The sequence below is a fragment of the Heterodontus francisci genome, chromosome 5 (genome assembly GCF_036365525.1).
Source record: "Heterodontus francisci isolate sHetFra1 chromosome 5, sHetFra1.hap1, whole genome shotgun sequence".
NCBI lineage: Eukaryota > Metazoa > Chordata > Chondrichthyes > Heterodontiformes > Heterodontidae > Heterodontus > Heterodontus francisci.
In genome coordinates this window covers 193,072,801-193,100,533 of record NC_090375.1, presented here as the reverse complement: position 1 = coordinate 193,100,533, position 27,733 = coordinate 193,072,801, and the positions used below count along the sequence as shown (strand labels likewise).

The 27,733-nt window shown below is 42.3% G+C and overlaps 1 protein-coding gene across 1 annotated transcript; it reads right to left on the bottom strand.

Annotated features, from left to right (window-relative positions):
* Nucleotides 1-1,366: 1,366 nt before the first annotated feature.
* Nucleotides 1,367-27,494, bottom strand: has2 (hyaluronan synthase 2). The gene is made up of 4 exons (XM_068030997.1): nt 26,909-27,494; nt 15,194-15,820; nt 5,522-5,623; nt 1,367-4,113 (listed from the first exon to the last, which is right to left on the bottom strand). Exons 2-4 carry the CDS (start codon nt 15,818-15,820, stop codon nt 3,184-3,186), a joined length of 1,659 nt encoding a protein of 552 aa, XP_067887098.1. The 5' UTR covers nt 26,909-27,494; the 3' UTR covers nt 1,367-3,183.
* Nucleotides 27,495-27,733: the final 239 nt, after the last annotated feature.

Here is a 27,733-nt window from a genome sequence, read left to right as displayed (position 1 = left end):
TATCATAGAGTTCCTTGATGATGAACCAGACAACTGTGTTAATTGAAGTGGTCGCTGGATAACATAAAAACAAGCATGAAAGGTGAGGAATGTAGCTGACACAGCTGTCTAGAGAAGGACCTGCTCCAAGTTGATGTTATTAGAGCAGAGGTATGGTACCTCACCAAAAACAGGATAGACTGGAATGGGTCAGCTGTGTGTTGAGGACACTAGAATCGACAATTACATCTGGATGTGCACATAACTCTCACTAGCTTTACATTGCGAATAAAATCTGCTCTGTTGTCTAGTTGTAAGATGCTGGATTTGTTTCCTGGGGCCTTTGAACGTGATCAATGGATGATAGTGGAGTTACCATTAGATGGAGATTGTCACGGTAGCAGCGAGTTCAATATTTATAGTTTGTTTTATTTTAGTGTCAATTTTCTTTTCCCCCATTTGCTAACCCCCCCCCACTCACAGCTCCAAAAGCTATCAGCTCAGTTCGCACTGTGGTTCCACTGGTTCAGTCAGCAGCCAGGTGACTGTTCTTCAAGTGTGAGCATGACTGCAGCTCGCCCAGTGACGGAGAACATGGATCATCACCCAACATCTACGCACTCACAGGCACTTTCCAGCAGTTACTGGATGGTGATCACGAGAGGCGAACCTGGCTGATTCTCCCCCTCCCTAAGCTGTCTCACTGGAGGATGGCTGCACCTTGGGAAGTTTGATTACATTAAAGCACGATAAGTTGTTGTTATTTAATCATTCCCGACCTCCATCTTCCCTTTTGTTCTTTTCCTCCCCTCCCTCACTCTGTGTTTGTTTAAAAACTGTTTAACACTTTCCCAGTTCTGATAAATGGTGCTTGGTCTGAAACATATTAACTCTTGGTTTCTCTGTCCATGGATGTTGCCTGACCCACTGAGTGTTTTACAGCATTTTGTGTTTTTACGTCTATGTCTACTTGTACTTTCTCTGCTGCCACACACCCGGTCCATACCAAGTCCATTCAAGCTGTGGCACTCTTTAACTTCACGGCTCCAACAATGCACAGCACACTGACCCAGGGACCTGCTGGGAAATCACTTACCTCCTTTATTCTAAGCGGAAAAGAATAAACAACTGTGCTGTGTTATCAAAAATATTTATTCATGTAGGATTCATAACTTTTATCTATTACAATCTGTATTTTGGAGTATGTTGCAACATTGCTCAAATAAATATAGGCATCTGGGTTAACATTCTACAGGGAGTGATATAGGCTACATAAGACTTTCAGATGTTTGCAAATTTATGAGATTTAATGATTTGTATGTACATTTTTGGTTATTATTTGCAATAACATGTCAAGAATTATCTTCTAAAAAAAATAATATGGCTGAATACATCAAGAAAGTTACCATTCACTCTATTTACTTCTGAAAATGAAGTCAATTTTAACTAGGAAATGTAAACAAAATTCAACGTCTAGCAGACGCAATATAGTTACTCAATCCCAGATAAAAACCTATGGATTCCACCTCTCACTGGAATGTTTTGCACACTTATGACAATAAAAAACGCATTTTTGTCACAGACGGACATGAGAATCCCATGTTTTTTTTTAAGAAGTCCTTTGCAAGTTTTGTTATCAGCATTTGATATTTTCAGTTATTATGTGTGTGTTAAGCCCATAAATGTGCTGTAGAAATGTCAATGTCACATGGAATCTGTGGGTTGGGGGAGGGGGTGGTGCGGGGAGGGGGGAGAAGAGGAGGGACGGGAAAGTCAGCAAACCCCCTCTAGGTAGCAATCTTCAATCCACTCAGTAAAGATATTTGTTCAATAATGGATTGTCTGCAGTACGCCTATTAACTGTCTTGTCTTTGCCATACATCACTTACATGATTTTCCGAAACTGGTCCTTTCTTTCTGATAGTGGTATGTGATAATTCCTCAATAATCCTTCTACTTTCATCCATAATTCCAAGACTCTGAAAAAGGCAAATCTTTTTTGTGGCAAAAATGGGATTAAGTTGGCCCACAAGATTTTTATTTTGCATCTTCACTTTACTTCAGCAGGCAAGGGTGGGTTTAAACAGACCACGGACTTCAACAGCTCTCCCTTGATAAGCTCACACTGGCAGCAGTGCGAAGGAGAACATTTTTGGTTCTTTCCCCTTTCCTCAGCCTTGACAACGTGGAGTGTTAGACCCCCATTAAGCACTCCAGTAAAGCTAGTACTAGTCAATGCCAAATGGCAGGTAACAGTGGGATCTTGAGTCTACTTGCCAAGCTGCTTGAAAGCCATTATAGAACGTGACACTGACCTGCCCATCTATAATAACAACTCCTTTAGGAACAAAAAAAAGTCTAAGACATATTGAGGCACAAACATGTTTTCCAGTTCTACTTTAGTCCTTGACCTGACACCCATTATTCTCTTGTTGACACTGGACATTCCTAATTGCTGTACGTCAAAGTTGTCATTGGTATAAAACCAGCTGTTGCAACATTTCACATTTTCATTTACGTATTCACATAAATCATTCAAGGAAAAGTTTAATAATGGCGATAAAACTTTGGCTTCATTCTTTAAAAAAAGAAACGAACAATTGTAAAGACACACAGAATTCAGTCTGCTGTTTCTGTGAAAATACAAATATAGGTAAACTTACACAAAACACTACAGCGTTGGCCTATGTTCTGAAAAACATTAAAAAAATACAAACAGTCAACATCCAGGCCCGAGAGCCAGTAGTTGTGAAGGAGGAAGTATAGTCAGGACCCATTTACTTTCACACAGTCAATATGGCTTAGTTTGATGAGACATCAGATGAGGTTGCGTGAAGGAGTGGGCGAGAGAATTGTTTCAAGAGTTCAAATGTTAAGGTCCACCCCACTATCCACAAGCACTGCTGGTGAGGTATTCAGACACCATCAAGCATTTTGCCCAATGAAAGAAAAAAAAAGTGCAGACATCAAAACAGTCACAATTGTTCCACACAGATTGGTTCCTTCAGCATGAATTGCCTGACAGAGCTAAGGTATTTTAGTTTCTTTGGCACGACCATATGAACTCTTATTGCATTTCTTGAAGTGACAGCAGCAATGATTCATATCCTTTGGCGACAACCACCTGTTAATGCCACCAGATGCTTGAGATTTTCACTTGTTTGCGTCACGTGTCAATAATAATGATACACGCACATGTAAACATCATACATCAAGCACCATGTCATACTGCTGCTCGCTTCTCCGCCGGCAGCATTTGGTGATAAGCACAACATACAGAGTTAACAGCAAGACCCAATAGCAGGCATAGAGTATTGCCCCAATAATGAGAACCGTCAGCTCAGAATCGGAGAAGGGATCCCGGGTTTCGTTATATATCGTGTACATGACCCCTCCCAGAAGTATGCTGAACCACACCGACACCGGGATCAGCCCAATGAAGTTCACCACGATGGTCTTCCTCCCCGATGTCCCCCAGCCTGCTTTGTTTATGGTAGCGATTGCAAACATCTTTGCCGGCAGTAAGCTCGACATGTACAGCACAGAATAGAGAGACATGAAAATCATCACAATGTTGCCTCTCAGGCAGCTCGCAAAGGAAGACTTGATGAGGCCAACAAGCTGGACCGTGAGGAGAAACAGAAGAATGTTCCAAATCCTTCCCCGGTAGAAAAGCTGGATGACAGTGGCAATGAGGAAGAAAGGGAAGAATCCAGTGATTACTGCTTCATATGTCATCCACAGATGATGCTTATGGAACCACAGGGCATTGTACAGCCACTCCCTGAAGTAGGATTTACTCCAGCGGGTCTGCTGGTTTAACCATCTCAGGTATTGTGTCGGGGTTTCAGTGAGGCATTTCGATCTCGCTGTGTATTTTGTGGCATATCCTAGACTCAGAACGCGGTTTGTCAAGTGCCTGTCATCCCCAAAGCTGCACTGCGAGCCCAGGAACTCCTGGTTGTACCAGTCCTCCATGAACTCGTTGAGTAAGTCATTCCTGTACATCCCTAAAGGACCACTAATACACTGGACGCAGCCAAAGTAGGACTGACAGGCTCTTTCGATGTTGAAGGCCATCCAATACCTGACACTACTAAGGAATGAAATCCAGGAGTCGTATTTGTTGAGGATCTGTCAATTGGTGAAGAGAAATAGAAGTTATTAGGTCTAAAATAATCCAGCGGCTACAATTAAAGGGCCAGTTGTTTGATGAATAAGTTAGGGGGCAAATATTTGCCCATTTGTTTGTTGGGATAACAGATCCAACCGATATTATGTGAATAATAATCATATAATTGGATGTTTCCACCAATTACAATATGGCATGTTTTCAGTGACACTAAGAAGGCATGGTGAGGTGATTAGCAGCCAGCATACCCTGACTGGCTGCACCCACAAGGACGACATCATCCATATCCCTGTGAAAAAGCTATCCGATTTCATCCCACTCCACCCCCGGACTTCCTCTGCAGCCCTGCAATTCTTCTCTGTTCAAGTATTTATCCAATTCCCTTTTGAACGTTAAAATTGAATCTGCTTCCACCGCCCTTTCAGGCAGCGCATTCCAGATCACAACAATTTGTGCATAGAAAAATTCTCCTCATCTCCCCCCTGGTTTGCTTGCCAATTATGTCAAATCTGTGTCCTTTGGTTACTGACCATCATGTCAGTGCAAACAGTTTCTCCTTATTTATACTCTCAAAACCCTTCATAACTTTGAACGCCTCTATTCAATCTCCCCTTAACCTTCTCTGCTCTAAGGAGAACAATCCCAGCTTCTCCAGAGAGCTAAAGTCCCTCATCTTTGGCACCATTCTAGTCAATCTCCTCTGCACCCTCTCCAAGGCCTTGACATCCTTCCTAAAGTGTGGTGCCCAGTGTTGGATACAATACTCCAGCTGAGGCCCAACTAGTAATTGATAAAAGGTTTAGCAAGATTACAAAAAGCAGTGTCATCTGCTGCAAAGATCACACCTTGAAGTGATAGCAGCAATGATTCATATTTGGCGGATGGGGAATGGGTGTGAGATGCTCAGCAAATTCTCCACAGAATCGTGCTTTGTTCTCTTTGCCCCGTCAGTCTTGGCATACATAGGCTGACTATGTGTTGAAATATCTCCTCGATCCTTTCCTGAAGCTGAACTGAATTTCTCTCCTCCCACCCTTGCACCCACAATCCGACACTTCCCTTTTTAATCATCTGAATCCCTTTAACATTCAGTTTTCTCCTTCCAACAATGATTGCGGCTCTTTGCATCCAAATCAGAACCTGATTATGACAATGAGCTGACCGTAGAAGGTTGGGTCGAAACAGCACTCTTCCATTTGGGTCAGGTATTGATCTCCTATCAAACTAGCTGGATGTTGGAAAATCAAGTTCCCTTGGGTGTCCAATGCTCAATGAAGGAGCTCCATTTCCCCAGTACTTATATCCTTCCTTATAATGACCACTAAAATTCTCTCTCCTGCCACTATCAGAAGATTTCTTAATGGGGGCATTGACCAGTTTCAGGAAATAGCCGAGGATGCTGCACATTACCTGAACGTCACCACCAACCCCTCCAACCATTGGATCCTCCTCCAGAATTTTAACCATCTCCACCGTTGCAGCAGGATCTAGCATTGTATCCGAATCACATACCTGAAGAATGAAGTGCACACATCAGAACAATGCACCTTTTTACTCTGATGTTATCAGTCTACAGCACAGTGGCGCAGTGGTTAGCCTCACAGCTTAAGGGACCTGGGTTCAATTCTGGGTATTGCCTGTACGGAGTTTGCAAGTTCTCCCTGTGACCGCGTGGGTTTCCGTCGGGTACTCCGATTTTCTCCCACTGCCAAAGACTTGCAGGTTGATAGGTAAATTGGCCATTGTAAATTGCCCCTAGTGTAGATAGGTGGTAGGGAATATGGGATTACTGTAGGGTTAGTATAAATGGGTGGTTCTTGGTCAGCACAGACTCGGTGGGCTGAAGGGCCTGTTTCAGTGCTGTATCTCTAAAATAAAAATAAACAGGCCATTCGGCCCAACTCGTCTATGCTGGCATTTATGTTCCAAACAAGCCTCCTCCGGTGATCTGACAAGTATCTGAAATGGCTTGATTATAATTACACATACTACTTAATGGGGTTTGCAAGGAGGCGGGTGAGGGATGGGGTTGTCCACATAGATGGTTCTGCTGGTAACTAAGGTGAGATACTTCATCTTTTTTGAGTGTGCCCAGTACAAGTCCAGTTCTCCTTGCCTCCCTTTGAGTGGAAGACGTTTTAACTAAAACAAAAAATATAAATCACAACATCAGTAATGTTCTGTCACAAAATGTTGGTTTTAAAAATGTTCCTACTAATTTGATTTATATTGCCTTGATCTGTTAATTTTTTTTAATTACCTTGATGAACATTGCTAAGATTCTCCATGATCAAACAATACCCCTTCTGTTCTTTCAAACTCAGTGAAGGTGTTACAATCTGGAGGTGCATGTGGATTGATCTTTGAAGGTGGCAGGACATATTGACAGAGTGGTTCATAAAGCATATGGGATCTTGGGCTTTATAAATAGAGGCATTGAGTACAAAAGCAGGGAAGTTATGCTGAACCTTTGTAAAGCTCTGGTTAGGCCTCTACTAGAGTATTGCGTCCAGTTCTGGTCACCACTTTAGGAAGGATGTGAGGGTCCTTAAGAGTGCAGGGAGATTTACCAGAATGGGGAATTTTAGTTCCAAGGTTGGTTGGAAAAGCTGGGGTTGTTCTCCCTGGATCAAAGAAGATTGAGAAGAGATTTAATAGAAGTGTACAAGTTTATAACAGACTTAAATAAGTTAGACAAGGGAAAACTGTTGTTACCCATTAACTGATAATGCAAGGACTAAGAGACACAGATTGAAGGTTTTGGGCAAGAGGTGCAGGGGTAATGTGAGGAAGAACTTTTTACACAGCGAGTGGTAATGACCTGGAACTCGCTGCCCATATGGGTGGTAGAAGTGGAGACAACCAATGACTTCAAAAGGAAATTGGATGGCCACTTGAAGGAAATAAACTTGCAGGACTATGGTGATTGAGCGGGGTAGTGGGACTGACTGGATAGCTCCGCAAAGAGCTGGCATGGACTCGATGGGCTGAATGGCCTCCTTCTATGCCGTAAATGACTCGATGACTCTATTGATATAAATTTGATGAGTGGCCCCTATGGATCAGCGGGTTAAAATGCCTTATGTAGCTCTTGATATACTTTTCCAGAAAGTGCTGAATGAAACATCTCAAATCAGAACCGTAATGCAGTGGGACTTTTCAATATAGCAACCCCCACCCCTCCCCAATACGGAGTCTCACTGGGCTAAGAGGAGGAAATATCAGCCCGGGGTTCTTGCTCCTGATTCCCACAGGAAAGTTAAGTGCCTGTGGATATTCGAATGAGGAAAAGATCTGGAGTGTCTTTCTTGGCCTCCAATAGCAGATAGGCTGCTGATAGTCAGTGTCTGGATTTACATATGATGAACAGCCATTCATGTGAGGGCTGTCACAGTAGCCATGGCAGTACTCACTCCCTTCAGGAAAGGAAACTGGATAAATGCAAGTATACATATGATGATTAATAAAAATTGAATTTTATCATCTGTACTCGTGATACGTAAGGTTTCAGTGAACCACCTTGATATAGATCTCAATAATTTTCCTAGTCATTCTTTCATTATGACAAGGAAGGGAAATTGTAACTTTGCCAGGATACAGGTACCTGGCAACAATCTTTCCATGCATTGTCTTACATTGGGCTCATTAACACTGAAATTTTCCTCATTTCATTTAGCAAGTGGAATGAATGCCCCGCTGGCTCAGAGACTTCCGTGTTGGAACAACTGGGGGTTTGTTTACGCGTTTGCTATTTTTCTTTACCAATTATCCAAGTGCAAATGTTCAACTATTCCCTCCTGTAATGAGTACTTCCTGCAGTATCTTTCTACAAATTACAACTGCCATCTGGCATCTCCTGTAATGACTATCATTCATGGATGTTTGGAAGCTATTCAACCACATAGAGCATCACTGATCCTACGCATGCCCACCACCAGTAAGAAACAGTAACCGGATTCCCTGGGTGTCAGCAGCGCTGGCAAGTCCAGCATTTATTGCCTATCCTTTGTTGAACCACCTTTTTGAACTGCTGCAGTCCATGTGGTGTAGGCACTATTACGGAGGGAGTGCCAGGATTTTGACCCAGCGACAATGAAAGACCGGCGATATAGTTCCAAGTCAGGATGGTGTGTGGCTTGGAGGGGAACTTGCAGGTGATGGTGTTCTCATGGGTCTGTTGCCCTTGTCCGTCTAGTTGGTAAAGGTCACAGGAGTTGGAAGGTGCTGTCGAAGGAGCCTTTGCGAGTTGCTGCAGTGCATCTTGTAGATGGTACACACACTGCTGCCACTGTACACCGGTTGTGGAGAAATTAAATGTTTAAAGTGGTGGATGGGGTGCCGATCAAGCAGACTACTATGTCCTGGATGGTGTTGAGTTTCTTGAGTGTTGTTGGAGCTGCACCCATCCAGGCAAGTGGAGAATATTCCATCACACTCCTGACTTGTGCCTTGTAGATGGTGGACAGGCTTTGGGAAGACAGGAGGTGAGTTACTCGCCACAGAATTCCCAGTCTCTGACCTGCTCTTGTAGCCACAGTATTTATGTGGCTACTCCAGTTGAGTTTCTGGTCAATGGTAACCCCCTGCAGGATGTTGATAGTGGTAATGCCATTGAATGTCAAGGGGAGACGGTTAGACTCCCTCTTATAGGAGATGGTCATTGCCTGGCACTCATGCGTCTCGAATGTTTCTCCCTCCTTATCATTGAGGGTCATTGAGGCCAATTGTCTAGCCCCTTCTGCCATCCTAGATGAGATAAACTTACTCAACACAGACTGAGGATCAAACCCTGGAACCTTGCTGGTCTCTATTCACTGGACAAACTCCAAGATTTTCTGGGGATTTTAGGGGTAATTCTAAATGAAGTGGTCTGGAGAAGCAATTCAGTGTAAGACAACTGGGCTCTATTTGTTCATATCAAATCCTGGAAATTGCTTCTGCAGATTTATTACAGTATGAAAACCATTGACAGTTCAGCTGCTGCTAAAATTAAGCCCTCAATTTGACAATGTAGCACTACATCAGCTGCTGACAGAGTCAACCTGGAACACATTATGGCAGGAGGACTCATGCTGCTACACATCAAACATCTTGCACATGTTTCTGTTATGATCCAGTGTAGATGAGCAAGGCTGAGATCATTTTACTTATGATGGTACAAGCTGAAATTTTATTTTAAATGAGGAAGTGGGACTTTTACTATCTGGGTATCAAAGCTGAAAGGAAAAGTTTATAGATCACTTGGAGTTCCTCAAAGACTCAGCCAGATGTGCTTTTGTTAAGGGTCTGCATATTTTTAAAAAGGAAATGGTCTATAAAGCACTAGTTCAGCCTCAACTGGAGTATTGTGTCCAATTCTGGGCACCATACTTTAGGAAGGATGTGAAGGCTTTAGAGAGTGGAGAAAAGATTTGCAGGAATGGTTCCAGGGATGAGGAAATTCAGTTACGTGGATAGCTTGGAGAAGCTGGGATTGTTCTCCTTACGGAAGAGCAGATTGAGAGAAGATTTGATAGAGGAGTTCAAAATCATGAGGGGTCTGGATAGAGCAGTTGGGGGAATCTGTTCCCATAGGCAGAAGGGTCGAGAATCAGAGGATATAGATTTAAAGTGAATGGCGAAAGAACCAAAGGCAACATTAGGAAGAACTTTTTCACTCAACAAGTGGTTAGGATCTGGAATGCACTGCCTGAGAGTGTGGTGGAGGCAGATTCAATTGTGGCTTTCAAAAGGGAATTGGATAAGTAGCTGAAGAAAAGAACCTTGCAGGGCTACGGGGAAAGGGTGGAGGGTTGGGACTAACTGAGTTGCTCTGACAGAAAGCTGGCACCAGCTTGATGGGTCAAATGGCCTCCTTCTGTGCTGTAACCATTCTATGATTCTATAGACTACAGCTCTCTGGGCAATTAAAGAAATCAGATGCCTCAAAGGCAAACAATGGAATCTATACGACAGTTAGAAATGTGTAACCTTTTTAACTTCTATAATAACACTGTAATAGTGGCAGCACATGTTACTAGCATAATTTACCTTTATCGAATTACTATGTTGTATGTACTGATCTAAGAGTTCCTAAACAACCTCTTAGTGATATTACAGAGAGAATAATGGACACTTGGCAATGATTATCACAGGTCCTGGAAGAAGAGACAGAATGGTTTACAATGTTTATCCGAACCCAAGATCATCTTATTACTTTGAAATCATAACGGAGGATTTTCTTCGTTATAATGCATGTTCACTTTATGTTGCCACTTTTGTGTGTAACCACCAATCCAAACTGATAATCATTGCATCCACACTAAAGGACCAACAGCTGTGCTGTAGTTACTACAACCTTGTCAAGAAATAATTTTAAGCTATTTTCTAGGGAATTCTGCAGCTTCCATGTTATCATATACTGCAGGATATACTATCAGGAAAGACTGAGCAGACAGGAGCTCTTTTCTCTTGAAAGGAGAAGGCTGAGAAGGCAAAGACAATAATCTCTGGATTGCTACCTGAGCCACAAGCAAATTGGCATAGGGTAAATAAGATCAGAGTTGAATGTGTGGCTCAAAGATTGGTGTGGGAGAAATGGCTTTCGATTCATGGGGCACTGGCACCAGTATTGGGGCAAAGAGAACTGTATTGTTGGGATAGCCTTTACCTGAATCGTGCTGGGACCAGTGTCCTGGGTAAATTGTATAACTAGGGCTGTAGAGAGGGCTTTAAACTAAATAGCAGGGGGAAGCTTCAGGTGAGGGGATATTTATAAAGTTAATGAGAAAGGACAAGGCAATAGTGCACGGTAGCGATACGGGTAACGGTAGCCAGAGTGTGACAGGAAGGGACAGAGTGTACAAACATAATAGTGTGCTAGCAAATAAGGTCAGAGTAGGGAAAAAAAGTAAAAAGACAGGATTGAAGGCTCTTTATCTGAATGCACACAGCATTCATAACAAGATGGATGAATTGATAGCACAAATAGAAATAAATGGGTACGATACAATACATTACAGAGACGTGGTTGCAAGGTGACCAAGGCTGGGAACTAAATATTCAAGGGTATATGACATTTTGGAAGGATGGGAAGAAAGGAAAAGGAGGTGGGGTAGCTCTGTCAATAAAGGATGAAATCAGTACAGTAGTGAGAAATGATCTTGGCTTGGAAGATCAAGATGTAGAATCAGTTTGGGTGGAGATAAATGGCAAAGGAAAGAAGTCACTGGTGGAGTAGTTTAGAGGCTCCCTAACAGTAGGACAGAATATAAATCAACAAATAATGGAGGCTTGTAGGAAAGTCACTGCAATAATCTTGGGCGAAATTAATCTTCATATAGATTGGACTAATCAAATTGGCAAAGGTAGCCTTCAGGATAGGTTCATACAATGTATTAGGGACAGTTTCTTACAACAATACATCCTAGAACCAATCAAATTTTGACCTGGTAATGTGCAATGAGAAAGGATTAATAAATAACCTCATAGTAGAGGATCCTCTAGGCAAGGGTGATCATAACATGATAGAATTTCACATTCAGTAAGAGGGTGAGAAGTTTGGGTCTGAAACTAGTGTCTTAAACTTAAATAAAGGCAATTATAAGGGTATGAAGACAGATTTGGCTACAGTAGACTGGGAAAATAAGTTAAAAGGTAAGACAGTAGAGAAACAGTGGCAGACATTTAAGGAGATGTTTTATAACTCTCAACAGTGATATATTCCATTGAGAATGAAAGACTTTATGAGAAAGATGCACCATCCGTGGCTAACTAAGGAAGTTTAGGATGGTATCAAATTGAAAGAAAAGGTGTACAATGCTGCAAAGATTAGTAGTAGGACAGAAGATGGGAAAATTTTAGAAACCAGTAGAGGATGACTAAAAAAAAGTGGATAAATTAGCGTATGAGAGTAATCTAGCAAAAAATATAAAAATAGACAGTAAAAGCTTCAACAAATATATAAAAAGGAAGAGAGTAGCAAAAGTAAGTGTTGGTCTCTTAGCGGATGAGACTGGGGAATTAATAATGGGAAACAAGGAAATGGCAGAGACTTTGAACAAGTATTTTGTATCTGTCTTCACAGTAGAAGACACAAAAAGCATCCCAAGAATAGCAGAAAATCAAGAGGCAAAAGGGAGGGAGGGACTTAAAACAATCACTATCACTAGAGAAAAAGTTCTAGGAAAACTAATGGAACTAAAGGCTGACAAGTCTCCTGGACCTGATGGCTGCATCCTAGGGTCTTAAAAGAAGTGGCTGCAGAGACAATGGATGCACTGGTTGTAATCTTCCAAAATTCCCTAGATTCTGGAAAGGTCCCAGCGGATGGGAAAATCGCAAATGTAATCTATTCAAGAGAGGGGGGTGGGGAATGACAGAAAGCAGGAAACTATATGCCAGCTAGCCTAACATCTGTCATTGGGAAAATTCTAAAATCCATTATTAATGAGGTAGTAGCAGGACATTTAGAAAATCATAATGCAATCAGGCAGAGTCAACATTGTTTTATGAAAGAGAAATCATGATTGGCCAAATTTATTAGAGTTCTTTGAGGATGTGTCAAGCAGGGTGAATAAAGGGGAACCAGTCGATGTAGTGTATTTGGATTTCCAGAAGTGATTCAATAAGGTGCCACATAAAAGGTTACTACACAAGAGCTCCTGGTGATATATTAGTATGGATTGACGATTGGCTAACTAACAGGATACAGAGAGCTGGGTTAAATGGGGCATTTTAAGGTTGGTAAACTGTAACTAGTGGAGTACCACAGGGATCAGTGCTGGGACCTCAACTATTTACAATCTATATTAATGACTTGGATGAAGGGACCGAGTGTATTGTAGCCAAATTTGTGGACAATACAAATATAGGTGGGAAAGCAAGTTGTGAGGAGGGCACAAAGTGTCTGCAAAGGGATATAGATAGGTTGAGAGAGAGGGCAAAAATTTGGCAGATGGAGTATAATGTGGGAAAGTGTGAGTTTGCCCACTTTGGCAAGAAAATAGAAAAGCAGAATATTATTTAAATGGAGAGAAACTGCAGATTGCTGTGGTACAAAGGGATCTGGGTGTCCGATACATGAATCACAGAAAGTTAGCATCCAGGTACAGCAAGTAATTAGGAAAGCAAATGGAATGCTGGCCTTTATTGCAAGGGGAATGGAGTGTAAAAGTAAGGAAGTCTTGCTACAACTGTACAAGGCATTAGTGAGACCACACCCAGAGTATTGTGTACAGTTTTGGTCTCCTTATTTAAGGAGGGATCTACTTGCATTGGGAGCAGTTCAGATAAGGTTCACTGAGCTGATTCCTGGGATGAAGGGATTGTCTTACAAGGAAAGATTGAGAAGGTTGGGCCTATACTCATCGGGGTTTAGAAGAACGAGAGGTGACTTTATTGAAACGTATAAGATTCTGAGGGGGCTTGACAGGGTAGATGCTGAGAGGATGTTTCTCCTCATGGGGGAATTAGAACTAGGGGCACAGTTTAAAAATAAGTGACTCCCTTTGCAGCTGGAGATGAGGAGGAATTTCTTCTCTCAGATGGTCGTTAATCTTTGGAATTGACTTCCCCAGAAAGCAGTGGAGGCCGGGTCATTTAATATATTCAAGGCTGAGTTAAGACTGATTTTTGATCTGCAAGGGAGTCAAGTGTTATTGGGGGGCCGGCAGGAAAGTGGAGTAAAGGCCACAATGGGATCAGCCATGATCTTATTAAATGGCAGAACAGGCTCGAGGGGCCAAATGGCCTACTCTTGCTCCTATTTCTTATATTCTTATGAGAAGTGACCTGCAAGAGGTTGTTAAAGATTATGAAAGAGTCCGGTAGGGTAGAGATAGAGAAGACATTTCCATTTGTGGAGAAGTTCAAAACTAGGGTCCATAAATCTAAGATAGTCATTAATAAATCCAATAAGGAATTCAGGAGAAACTTCTTTACCCAGAGAGTGGTGAGAATGTGGAACTGTTGATATGTTGAGATGAAGAGGGGTGGGAGGAGGCTCATGTGGAACATAAACACCAGCATGGATCAGTTGGGCCGAATGGCCTGTTTCTGTGCTGTAAACTCGATGTAATATGAAAACTGATACTTGTGAGAAGTGGATCACATTGTTGGCATTGATTGCAAGCTCCAATGAGGCGCACAATCCAAAAAGAAATTAATTTCAACTTGTTTTTAACCGCAAGTATAAAACCTTGCAAAAGCCGATGTCTTTGTCAGTGAATGTGCTATCTACTGAGGCATAGCAACCCCAAGATCCCATCACTGAACCCTAATCCATGCTCAGTGAGCTGATTTCAGTCCAAGAGCTACAAAGGGCCTGTGGATTCGTGGGGATGAAAAAGGGTCACTGTTTGCACTCCTGATCCATATCCAACTACTCCTATTGGAAAAGAATGATAGGGAAACATTCTACCTCCCTATCAGTGAATATTCTACAATATACACTGTCTAGATGTGCAATGAAGAATGACCACTTGCTTGGGGATGTAAGGGGAGGAAATGAAAAGAGGGGAATTTATTTCTTTAATCTAGAAACCTTTCATAGTGTGAGAGGTGCATATTACTGCATGTGTAATGCCAGGCTAAAGCACCTTGTATTAGATTCCTTGCTCGCTGGAACTGGGTTCAATCTCAGTTCAAGGAAGGCGGAGGAAAGGTTATTCCAATCAGCAATGGCTATTATTATAGTGTCTAGTGGGCAATGGTCCAAATCTCCGAAGCTTGGCATAGAATTTGCCAGGTTTTTTTCTGAGACAGGGATAGAGTTCTGGAGGAATACTTTTCTGTGGGATTTACATGACATGACATTTAAAAGACCTCCATTACTGTAATTTATTTCCCACACAGTGTTGGACTGCATAGATGAATATGAATGGTATATAAGATCTAACCTTTCTTTATAATCAGAATTTCCTTAAATGAATAAATCATTAAATATATATATTACAAGGGTAAATTTTCTTGAAACATTTACCTAACGCACATAAGAAGTTTTATTGGAATACTACACAAAGCATATATAGGACTCCTATATGTCTCAGCACTTAGAGTTCCATGGTCTCACTACTTGACTTAGAACTGTTTCAGAGTTCTTACTTGCACATAATCCACAGTGCGCCCCAGTGCCTTGAATGCAGTGTACATCACTTCACGCTTGCCTCCCCACTTCTGCATTACGCACACGCTCTTGTTGGACCTGATCAGCCTTGTGAGATATTGCATGCTTTCCCTGTGTGACTCGTCACTCTCACCCAGGCCCTTCTCGTGGAAATTGCTCTTCCACACATAGGTGGCTGATCGCTCCCTCCCCATGATCTCGCCAAATATTTCCATCATGTACAGATCATCCTCTCTGTTCCCGTCTATGACCATGATGACATTCATCCCAGGGTAGGTTAGCCTTTTGACAGACAGCAAACACTTCCTCAGGTAATCTGGGTCCTCTTGGTAGGCAGCGATGCATAGAGCCACCGATTTGTTCAACTTTATGGGGGTTTCCAGGGATCGCTTCATTTTCCGGTGTTCCAGGAATGCAAAGAGGCTTTGAATGAGGAGATGCAGGGCTAGGATGGCTCCATACAGTCCAAAAGAAAAGTAATAATTGTCTGTGGCTATGAACTGATATCCTACGATATAGGCAGCTGCGATTCCCACTAAAAGGGCAAGGCCAAATAGAGTTGTTCCCACAATCCGCAGGATGGAGGTCAGGTTTTTGCAACGCATCTGTAACATCACAAATCACAGGGAGGAAAGAAATCACATTTTATATTTCTTTGGAAATTAAAACGTCATTGATCTAAGCACTTTCTCACACTTAATGCAACAGACAAATGTTAACTTTTTTTTTACATGAGCAGTTGGCACAAGCTTTGCTGGATTCAGTTCACCATTCATCTGCAAGTGTAAACTTTGTTTCAATCTATTCCTGCATAAGGTCCCCTGTCCTTTTATCATACTGTTACTCCAAAAAGGGGTTGCAAAATTCCAAACCAGAACTCATACTGGGACTAAAAGGGTTAAATTATTAGGACAGGTTGTATAGTCTAGGCCTGTATTTCCTTGAGTATAGAAAATTAAGGGATGATTGAATTGAGTTGTATTTTAAGATGATTAAAGGAGCTGTTAGGATAGATAGAGAGAAACTATTTCCAATGGGGGAGGCATAACCTTAAAATTAGAGCCAGGCTGCTTGGGGTGATGTCAGGAAGCACTTCTTCACACAAGGGGGAGTGGAAATCTGGAAATCTCCTCCCCCAGAAAAATCTGCTGATGCTGGGGTGGGATTGAAAATGTCACAATTGAGATTTTAGTTAGGTAAGGGTATTAAGGGTTAAATGGAGTTAAGATACAGATCAGCCATGATCTAATTGAATGGCAGAACAGGCTCAAGGGGCTGAATGGCCTACTCCTCTTCCTATGTTTCTAGTTCAGCCAAAACTGCGATTGAAGCTGTGGCAGTACAGCCAAGATATTTGGAGAATGTCATGGTTTACCAATGCGTGAGGTAACGCAGATTCTGATGACAAGCTATTCATGAGCAATAAATGAGACAGAAAGACCAAAGTGTTATTTTTGTTCCCCTCCCAGTGTCAATGAGCTGAAGAGGAGTGTCAGTACAGTAACTGCAGTCTGAATCTATTCCATGTCTGGCCAGGTATATTTATTACTCTTTGGCCTGTACTTAATGTGCTGGTGTTTGTTTTTCCATTTGTCTCTGTTTATGTTACCTTCCAAGGGACAGCGCTTTTTCTGTTGGCTCACACACACTACTTTTCTTTTTATAAAAAGGTTTTAGAATTAAACTAGTAGACTTCTTATGCACATGTCATTCATTTCTAGGTATATGTTTTCATGGCAACAGTTCAATCCATTTCCATTCAGATTTTAGCTGCTCAGGACAATCTTTCAGTTACCCCTTTGACCGGGTTTCTGGTCACCTGTTCTCCTAATGTGGCTCGGTGCCAAATTTTGTTTGATGACACGTCTGTGAAGCACCTTTGGGCATTTGTACTATGTTAAAAGCGCTGTATAAATGCAAATTATTGTTGTTGTGGAGCCATGCAGTAAATATATGTAAAGTTACACTGAATTGGTGCGTGACCATATTATAACGCTCGCCCGTCTCTATTTCTTCCATTGAGTGCAAAACTGTGCATTACTGCACAGCAGATAGTCAAACATTTTCAAACTATCCCAGAGGTCCTTAGAAGGATCCTTCCACCTTGTTCAGTCTGAAAAATAAAGGATTTCCAATGGCCCAGTGATTGACTGATGCTTTGTTTTACTGAAAAAAATGATAGGGGAGAGGACTGTGATCCAACTGCTCAAAGTTGCTACCTAATGATCCAGCAATGATTTCCCCATTTATACTATAGCTAGGGACCTCAGACACGCAGTGTCTGGTTGGAATGCCACTCAACAGTGCTTGATTCTCCTCACCCTCTGTTAACAGAGGTTAGGATCTGGAATGCACTGCCTGAGAGAGTGATGGAGACAGATTCAATCATGACTTTCAGAAGAGAACCGGATAATTATCTGAAGAGAAAAATTATGCAGGGTGATGGGAAAGGCAGGAGAGTGTGACTAGCTGAGTTGCTCTTGCAGAGAGCCAGCATAGACACGAAGGGCTGAATGGCCTCCTTTTGTGCTGTAACCATTCAATTTCTAAAAGAGGCACCCCCAACCCCCTACCCCACTCCTTGACGCTGCAGTAAAGGTACATCATACCTAGTGTCAAATGGAAGGGTTATGTGATCCTTCTCCTTCAGGGAGTCTGAGGAGTGCATGCATTCACATCGTAGATTTAATATTGGAAGCCAAGTAATTCTCACTTTGCACTAATCCTTTGCAGTGTGGAACTGGTCAGGGTCCTGACTCCAGACAGCGGCTACAACAACAATTTGCATTTATATAGCCTCTTCAACATAGTACACTGTCCAAGGCACTTCACAGGAGCAATTATCTGACAAAATTTGACACCGAATCACACAAGGAGATATGAGGACAGGTGCCCAAAAACATGGTCAAAGATGTTGGCTTTAAGGAACAACATAAAGGACAAAAGGTAGGAAAGGCGGAGGGGTTTAGGGGGGAAATTCCAGAGCTTAGGGGCCAGTCAAGCTGAAGGCACAGTCATCAATGGTGGAGTGATGGAAATCTGGGACGTGCAGGTCAGAATTGGAGGAGCGCATAGATCTCGGAGGGTTGTGGGACTGGAGGAGGTTACCGAGCTTGGGAGGGGTGAGGCCATGGAGGGGCTTGAAAACAAGGATGAGAATTTTAAACTCATGGTATTGCTGGACCGGGAGCCAATGTCGGTCAGTGAGCACAAGGGTGACGGGTGAACAGGACTTGGTGTGAGTTTGGCTACAGACAGCAGTGCATATCCAATGCTTTCGACATTGCTTTACAATGGTGGATCCTGCATGCTTTCACAGTCCAATCTAATCTTCATTGAATTGTTTGGAGAATGGGACTCTCCCTTCCTCCATCTCTCTAAAGATTTACCTTTCTATCCTGGCATAGAAACAGGAGCAGGCCATTCAGCCCCTTGAGCCACTATTCAATACGATCATGGCTGATTTGTATCCAAGCTCCATTGACCCACCCTGGCTCCATATCCCTGAATATGGCACTTGTGCAGACCTCTCTCTTATACACAATGATTGGATCTTGCAGACAGAAGCCAAGCACTACTAACATGGCACTGTACCATGTGGCTGGAACGGTAGCTGCAGCTGCCAGCCTCAAGGTTGCACCCTTACACTGCTTCACTCCAAAGTTGGTCCAATCCCACTCCTGGTTTACACGACAACTTTTAGAAAAAGACTTGCATTTATGTACTGACTTTCATGACCACAGGACATCCCAAAGTGTTTTACAGCCTATGAAGTATTTTTGAAGTGTAGTCATTGTTGCAATGTAGGAAACGCGGCAGCCAATTTGTACACAGCAAGCTCCCACAAGCAGCAATATGATAATGACCAGATAATCTGTTGGTTGAGGGATAAGTATATGGCCCAGGACACTGGGAAGAACTTCCGTGCTCCTCTTCAAAATAGTAGCCATGGGATCTGTGACAGCCACCTGAGCGGCAGATAGGGCCTCAGTTTAACAACTCATCCAAAGGACAGCACCTTTAACAGGCCAGCTATTGTGCTCAGTTCTCTGAAATGAGACTTGAACTTACAGACTGAGAGGTGAGCATGCTACCCACTGCGCCAGAGCTGACATCAGGACTCATTGCTCGTGGTTAACATTTGAGCGCTGATTCTAAAGTTAGCACACCCTATTATTGCATATGATGATGCAACCAAATCATAAAATAATAAAAGCCCCAGCTTGGCTTGCAATGAATAATGATTGTTATGCTAGCCCAAGACACCTTCAGACAATGTCTGGGTGTTCATGGCTGATAATCATTTCAGTTGAAACAGTGAGAATCCAGAAATATTAAATATAAATATTATGTGAGGATGCTTACATTTTTCTTAATGGAATGACTAACTGATTTACTGCAGTTTATAACTGGGCAAACTAAAGCACCAGAGGGGCTTACGTTTCATCCTCCCTGCTCACCCTCACCCCACCAAAATGGACTCTGGACTCAATTATTCAACAGAAGCTACATTTAGGCAAACATTTCATTTTTCATTCTTCCTTTTCCCACTCGGATTGTTTATTCATCTGCTGCCTCGGGAAAGGCTCACGTTGAAATGTCATCACCCCCATCTGGCGGCCAGGCCTCGGCTCCAAATCACCGCCCCATTTACATCATTTGTTGATGAAAAAGAAAATCACTTTATGGTTGTGAGCATGAGAGTGTTACTCCCAACTGTGAGTCTCTTGTCTTCCTGACCTCTCGGTTAGTGGGAGCATATTAATCACACTGAGCGCCGAGTTCAATTGTACAAGGGCGGTATTTCCATTACCTAATGCATTTAGGATTGAATTTCCAAAAATAATGATCAATAATCTTATATTCAGGTGATGAAAGGTAAAGGGTGAGATTTTATAAAGTGCAAGCGAAATATTATACAAATGAAAACTGTTTTTTAATGAGCACTGGAATTCCCTCCCTAAACCCAACCCCACCCCAAACATGTGGTCACCAGTTCTAATATCTCTTTCTGTGGCTCAGTGTCTTATTTGTTTGGTATCACTCCTGTGAAAGGAGACTTGCATCTATATAGCACCTTTCATGATCACTGGATGTCTCACTTTCTAGCCAATGAAGTACTTTTTTTGCAGCATAGTCATTATTGTCATGCAGGAAACACAGCAGCCAATTTGAACACAGCAAGCTCCCACAAACAGCAATGTGATAATGACCGCATAATCTGTTTTTGCAGTAATGTTGATTGATAAACATGGGTGAGGATACTGGAGAGAACTTCCAAACTCTTTGGAATAGCACCATGTGATCATTTATATCCAGCTGAGAGGACAGTCAGACCTCAGTTTAACACCATATCCAAGAGACAGCATCTCCAGCAGTGCTGCACTCCTCACAGTACTGCACTGGAGCGTCAGATTTGATTTTTGTGCTCAGGGCCCGGACGGGACTTGACCCCACAACCTTCGGACTTGGAGGAGAGCATCCTACCAAATGAGACACAGCAGGCACACCAGGGGATATTTTGCAATGTTAAAGGTGCTGCAGAAATGCAAGTCACTGTTGTTGTTGATCTTAAAGGGGGCTCAGGGTTCTTGTTTTATTGAGAAATCTTGTCAAGAGAATCCAAAAACGATGATGAAGTTTAATAGATGTTGCAGGCTTAAGAGGGGAGGCAGCCCTTATATTCCTTAAAGGAAATGAGGGAAATGGAAACAGACAATGGATTGAAGCTCTGCCAAGAAATGAGAACATCAGCAAGTGGAGTTCAGAACCTTGCCACTCACTTATTTAATGGAGCAGCTCATTCTGTCCTACATCATTTATTTATAGCCCTTGAGATGGATTGTTCCAATACCTTTTCAACCTTTGAGCTTTCATCTCTCATTACTTAGTGATTCAGTAAAACCAAACTAATTGCATGGAATTTACAGCAACCCGACTGGTCTATGCAGGTGTTTACGCTGCACGTGAGCCTCCTCTCACCCACGTTCATCTCACCCTATCAGCATATCCTTCTATTCCTGTCTCCCTCGTGTGTTTATCCAGATTGCCCTTAAATGTATCTAAGTTATTCACCTTAACCACTCCACGAGGTAGTGAGTTCTACATTCTCACCACTCTCTGGGTAAAGAAGTTTCTCCTGAATTTCCTATTGGATTTATTAGTGACTATCTTATATTTATGGTCCCTAGTTTTGGATTCTGCTCAATAACTGACAACGACCAGTTAATAGAATGAACCCCAAAGTCCATAGGATTCCGATGAGACCCCGAGTCCATGTAGATCAGGAAGGGTTTTTGACACCAATTTGCTGCCAATGAGCCAAGAAAGCCAAGTAAGCAGTATCTAGGATGGGAGAGGGGGAAATCAGATTGTTACCCCACTATGAAATGACCTATGAATCCCCTCACTAGAAGTGGGAATATCACATGAGGACAGGATATCTCCCATGGTTGAATATACTGTCCTGCCAATATTTACAGCCTGACATGTGCAGACTTGAACAAAGCCTAAGAACATAAGAAATGGGAGCTGCAGTAGGCCATTTGGCCCTTCGCACCTGCTCCCCCATCAAATAAGATCATGGCTGATCTACTACCTCAGCTCCACCTTCCCGCACTATCCCCATATCCCTTAATTCCCTTAGTGTCCAACATCTATCGATCTCTGATGTGAATATACTCACTGACTGAACATCCACAGCTCTCTGGGGTAGAGAATTTCAAAGATTCACAACCGTCTGAGTAAAGACATTTATCCTCATCTCAGTTCTAAATGGCCAACCCCTTATTCTGAGACTGTGACCCCTATTCCTAGACTCCCCAGTCGGGGGCAACATCCTCCTAGCATCTACCCTGTCAAGCCCCTCACGTATGGGAGAGTGGTATATGGCTAGGGAACCAGATTCCACTAAGGAATCAAGTATCTTTGGAAATGATTTTTTTTTTTAAAAGGACATACTGAACTCTAATTTTATTTAGAGCAAGGAATTTGATTTATTCCATGAGTGCAATACAATTGATGAGACTGGTAAAGCAGAAGAATAGATTGGATTTTTGCTAGTATTTACAGGTTTGGCATGAACCTGTGCCCTGAGATAAGTCAGCAAGTTACAAAACTGACAGTATGAAAGTTGATGTATGCCATCTCATTTTACTTTGCATGTACTAAATATAGCTTGTGTTCAAAAGATTTGTGATTTTGGTTCTGTTTGATCATTCAGATTAATACACCACCATAATCTATCCAAAGGTCCTTGGTACTAATGAACATGTGTATAATTAAAATGTTATTAAAGTGATGTGTTCGGTATGTGATGTATAGCCCAAGAGCAGGGTCTATGATGTCACATGGCTCAAACAGAAACTAAACTTGCCATGGTAAAACACAAAAGTTCCTTCATTTAAAGGGACCCTCTCTCCCTTGGCTCAGTGTGCAGCACACTTGGACAATGCTGTCTAGAGCACCAAGAAGTGATTCCCAGATTTACAAGTTATGAAATTACAGCCTTGGCTCAGTGTGCAGCACACTTGGACAATGCTGTCTGGAGCACCAAGAAGTGATTCCCAGATTTACAAGTTATGACAACAATTTACATTTAGATAGTGCTTTAAACACAGCAAAATGTCCCAAAGTGCTGCACAGGAATGCTATCAAGCAAAATTTGACAACGAGCCACATAGGAGATTTTAGGACAGGTGGTCAAAGAGGTAAATTTTTCAGGAGTGTCTTGAAGGAGAGAGAGATGGGGAGAGAGGTAGAAAGGTTTAGGGGATGGAATTCCAGAGCCTAAATCCCAGGAAGCTGAAGGCACAGCCACCAGTGTTGGATCGAATAAAATAGGGCATGCACAAGAGCCCAGAATTGGAGGAGCCCAGAGATCTTGGAGGGTTGTAAAGATAGAGGAGAACACAGAGATAGGAGGAGCAAGGCGGTCAAGCAATTTGAAAACATGAATGAGAATTTTACAATTTAGGCATTGCCGGACTGGGAGCCAATGTAGGTCAGTGAGCACAGGGGTGATGGATGAACAGAACTTGGTGTGATTTAGGATACAAGCAGTAGGGTTTTGGATGAGCTCAAATTTATGGAGGGTTTATGAAATACTAGTGTTGTATACTTTGGTAGTACTGGTTTCACAATAGTTATTTAGTTTCAACACATGGTCCAACATTGATCCCACAGTATACAGACTATATAGTACAGTATACATGATATCGAGATAATGAGAGAGTCTTGCAGACTGGGGCGCTAGTTCTGAGGCATGGTAGCTGTATCAGCCTTCACTCAGTGGTTAACACTTTTGCCTCTATGTTGGAAGGCTATGGGCTCAAGTCCCACTCCAGCGACTGGGGTGCTGAAATTTCAGTGGAGTGGGACACTGTGAGAGCTGCCCTCTCAGATAGATGTAAAAGATCTCATGGCATGATTTCAAAGAGCAGAGGAGCTCACCCTGACCAATATTTATCCCTCAACCAACATCACTAGAACTGACCATTATCTCATTGTGGCTGGCGCGTTTCCTGTTTTACAACAGTGACTACACTTCAAAAAATGCAAAGCGCTTTGGCAGAGGGTGGTGATGGTCTGGAACTCACTGCCTGAAAGGGTAGTTGAGGCAGAGACCCTCAACTCATTCAAAAGGAGTCTGGATATGCACCTCAAGTGCCGTAATCTGAAGGACTATGGACCAAATGCTGGAAGGTGGGATTAGAATAGATGGATCGTTTTTCAGCTGGCACAGACACGATGGGCCAAGTGGCCTCTTTCTGTGCCTTAATCTTGACTCTATGATTCTATGTGAATGGTGCCAAATAAATGCAAGTCTTTCTAAGGGTGTACTAAGACTTATGCCTCTGTAACCTTGTTGGATTGAATCATGGCTTCTGACACCAGAAGTGGTGTTGCTTTCTTAACGGTGTCATTAGGAAGTAGTTTAGACAGATGAAGTATAGATGAACAAGAGTACGATTGTCCCCACATCATGAAACCAGATGACCCCTAGTGAGTTGTACCATTGCATGTGGTTACTGTAGGTTATCGCTCCCCTCCTGACTAAAGTTAAGAGAAACCTTTTTTTTAATAATGTTCAAATCAAGTTCCAAAAGTAATCATGTCCATCTGGATACAGAAATCTTGGCTTTACTGAGTGTCCCACCCTGCAGATGGGGAGTTAAGGGTTACATCTGGAATTGATTCCCTGAACTAACCGAGCAACTGTATCTAACAATCAAGACACTATACCTTCTTTCTAAACAATCCCTAAATTTACAGAGCCCATATAATTTCACTTCCAGATAAGGGGGCAGTTAGAAATCAAGTGAGTTCCTGTTGTGGGGTGGGGGAGGGGGGAGAGAATTGAGTCCATGTCAACATTTAATAATGGGTTAAAGGAAGAGGGTGGGATTAAAGGCAAACCCCGTGGTGTGGGGGAGAAACAGTGGCTGGTCTCAACTGCCTCTTCCCGTCTTGTATTTTCAGTGTAATTCTATCCTGGCATTCTGTTTGACTCTTGACAGTGAACTCAATAAAATTGTGATTTTTAAATACATATATATATATATATATAAAACTGACCCTACAATATTTTTGCATTATGCGTGGCTATTAATTCTTCTTTGAAATCTTGATGAAAATGTTGAAACACACAGGTTTCTGCACATTGTGTTCAATGATTGTTAATAATCACCCTGTGGCCTCAGCCTTTTCCTGTCAGGTAGCCTGTAGCTTATTTAAAGCTTTACCAATTACAGCAACTGAAGAGGCTGCAAACACCTCCAAAGTAGATGCAGATCGCCACAGCATTCTGCAACGCTGGCGGAAAAGGAAAGACGCCTTTTGGATGCACAACAATTGCATCAATGTTTAAATGAATCGCTCCCCATTTAGACATCCTTCCTTCGCTTTCGGAAAACAGAACGTTCTTTGTAACGCCTCTAAAGCCAAAAAAAGAAACTCATTTGACAGATCCCGAGATGTTTGTCAATGCACAAGGCGCGTTTGGTAAATGGCTTGACTGTGAGTGCAAGTTACAAGTTAAACCTCTCAAGGTTTCAACAGCAACTGCCCAAAACGATGCCAGCCATTGGTTTACCACTTATTGGCCAGGCAAATGTTATTTAAATGAAATGTTAATAAGTATTATTTCTTACTGAAATCCAGCACGTGGGAGGAAATGTGCATTTTTTTTCCAGTGCATTGAATCTTGCCAACTCTGTAGGATCAGTATATGAGAATAATTTGCATGTTATTTTGTTAAATCCCCAGATTTGTTTTATATAAAGCGCCACCCTGCGAGCAAGGTACGTCACTCCCGGGGAGCTCCCTAATCCCGAGGGGAAATCCCTTTCCAGCCAATCAGGTGGTGGGGCGTGACGTGGGCTGGGATTGTGACGACAAAAAAAGGGGCCGTTCCCCTGGCCGCTGGCACGAGGTTCCACTATAATAGAGGGCCTGGAAATTGCCTTGAGTCCCATTCACCCATCCGTTCCACACTCTCTGCAAGGAGGTTTAACTAACTAGGACTACGTGCTGAGGGACGCACTAAAGCTTGGGGCAGCCGCAGCAAAGGCTCAATGGGGAAAGACCACAGTGTAAGGTCCCCCCACCAAGCTGAACTGAGGGGCTGGATCCATGGGAAACCCCTCGAACTGTATCGCTAATATTTTCATTTGCTGTAAATGTAAAACTGTAATTGGCATGACAATTGTGAAATGGAAGGGTTGTGAAGAAACTCATGATAGTATTGAAGGAAACTGATCTATCTCCCTTGCAATGTTTGTATTTTTTGGTGCTGTTTGAAACTGGCAATGTAATTTTTACAGATTTTTATGAATAAAGTATATTTTGGAAATAAAAAAAAAAGTTTAATTAACCAGGACTAACACTAACACACACACCCCTGATTCTTGATCTTTTTTTTTGTTCCTTTCATCTCCTGCAAGACAAAAGCTTCCAACTGTAACATGTATGCCAATATTCCCCCCTGCCAAAAAAAAATTCAATTAACTCAGAACTTGTCTCAACTTATTGGCTGTTCCAAGCATTCAGTGTGCAAATTGCAAAGAGTAATGGTTGTGTTTGAAACGTGTTATTTATACAACATAAAAGCCATCAGCGACTCAATATCAGGTTGCGGGCGTTAAAAGAGACAGATCCCATCATTATTTCGGGACAGTGTGCAATTCCGCGTGGTTCGCCTGTACCTGTGGAACGTGTTCCTAAACCTCAAATTTACCATCAATGCACATTACAGCAACTTGGGAGATGGCAAGAGGCTGTATTTCTCTGCAAACTGTTCTGCTTTTCTCGGCTACGTATGTGTACCCCTTTGGCACCTGGTTTAATTTTTGCTTTGCTTTGTGATCCTTAGTACATTCGTCGAAATGTGTGTTGAGAGAGGGTTGGAGGGAAGCGTGGGGGAGTTTGTAAAAAAACAGTGCCAACTGCAAACCAGCAAGAGAACCACCTCCAGCCACTCCAGGTTAATCCAAATCTTCATTTACACCAAGGTTTCACCGCTAACAAAACCCTTACTTTTTATTTATTGCGTTCTTTGGCACCGACCCCTTTCCAATTCGTCAGTTGGAATTATGTCTCACAATGATCCACCAATAAAGCATTTTTTTTACAGTTAGAAGCATTAAGAGCAGGTCCATCTGGCTTACCGTGCTATTAAAGAGGATTTGACGTACCTTGCTGTGTCCTTTGATGCTGGAGATTGGAGTTGTCCTGCTCTTGTTGGATTTGAAGCTTAGTTGGCCCCGTGTGTGTGTGGTCTACAGTCTGCTCTCTCACTTTTCAAGTCTTGAGGATAAAGTCAGTGCTTCATCGTGTGTGCAGAGTACTTGCACCAGAGAACTCCTACAGATCTCAGACCGACCGGAGTTCGTGCAGAAATAAAGCAGCCAGTTCCCCCCACCCCGCCAAAAAAAAAACCCACACAAAACTGCCCTATCTTTTTCACAACTTCTTGCATCGGTCTTCAAGTCAAAAATCTTCAGTTCCAAAAGCAGTTTAAAAATTTTTTTTAAATCACAAACTTTTCCCCGCTGTTATTTCAGCGTTAGACATCAGTTCTGAACACCTATCCTACCATGAATAAATAATTAAATATTTAAAAAATAATTGACTCGTATAAGTTTTTTTTTTAAAAATCACAATTTAAACTCCTACATGTACAGCCCCCAAGGTCGAAGCAAATGCAAGCTTTCCCTTACACTAACCCGTGAGTAAATCCTCGCAGACTCCAAATCGTTTTTTTTTCTCCTCTGTGCTGATTTTTTCTAACTCAAGTGCAGTCCAGAGGAAGTTTCGCGGACTTTTATAACAAGGCTAACTTTTTTTTTGTTAATGAATCGAGGGGGTTTAAGGAGTGGGGGGGGGGGGGGGTGGGGAGGGATGTCTAAACCCGCCCACTGGCGCAGACTGAGCTCAGATAGGCAAATCAGAGCTCTTTTGAAAAGTAACTCGGCCGCATCAGTCATCTTAATACCTAAAATGTAGTCTGAAATTTCACC

What these genes read in the sequence shown, in the direction of transcription:
- has2 (XM_068030997.1), bottom strand. Translation starts at nt 15,820, where the DNA reads ATGCGTTGCAAAAACCTGACCTCCATCCTGCGGATTGTGGGAACAACT. An exon ending in GCACTGTGGATTATGTGCAA is followed by an intron (nt 5,624 to 15,193) that starts GTAAGAACTCTG and finishes TTCATTCTTCAG; the next exon opens with GTATGTGATTCGGATACAAT. An exon ending in GGGTTGGTGGTGACGTTCAG is followed by an intron (nt 4,114 to 5,521) that starts GTAATGTGCAGC and finishes ACCAATTGACAG; the next exon opens with ATCCTCAACAAATACGACTC.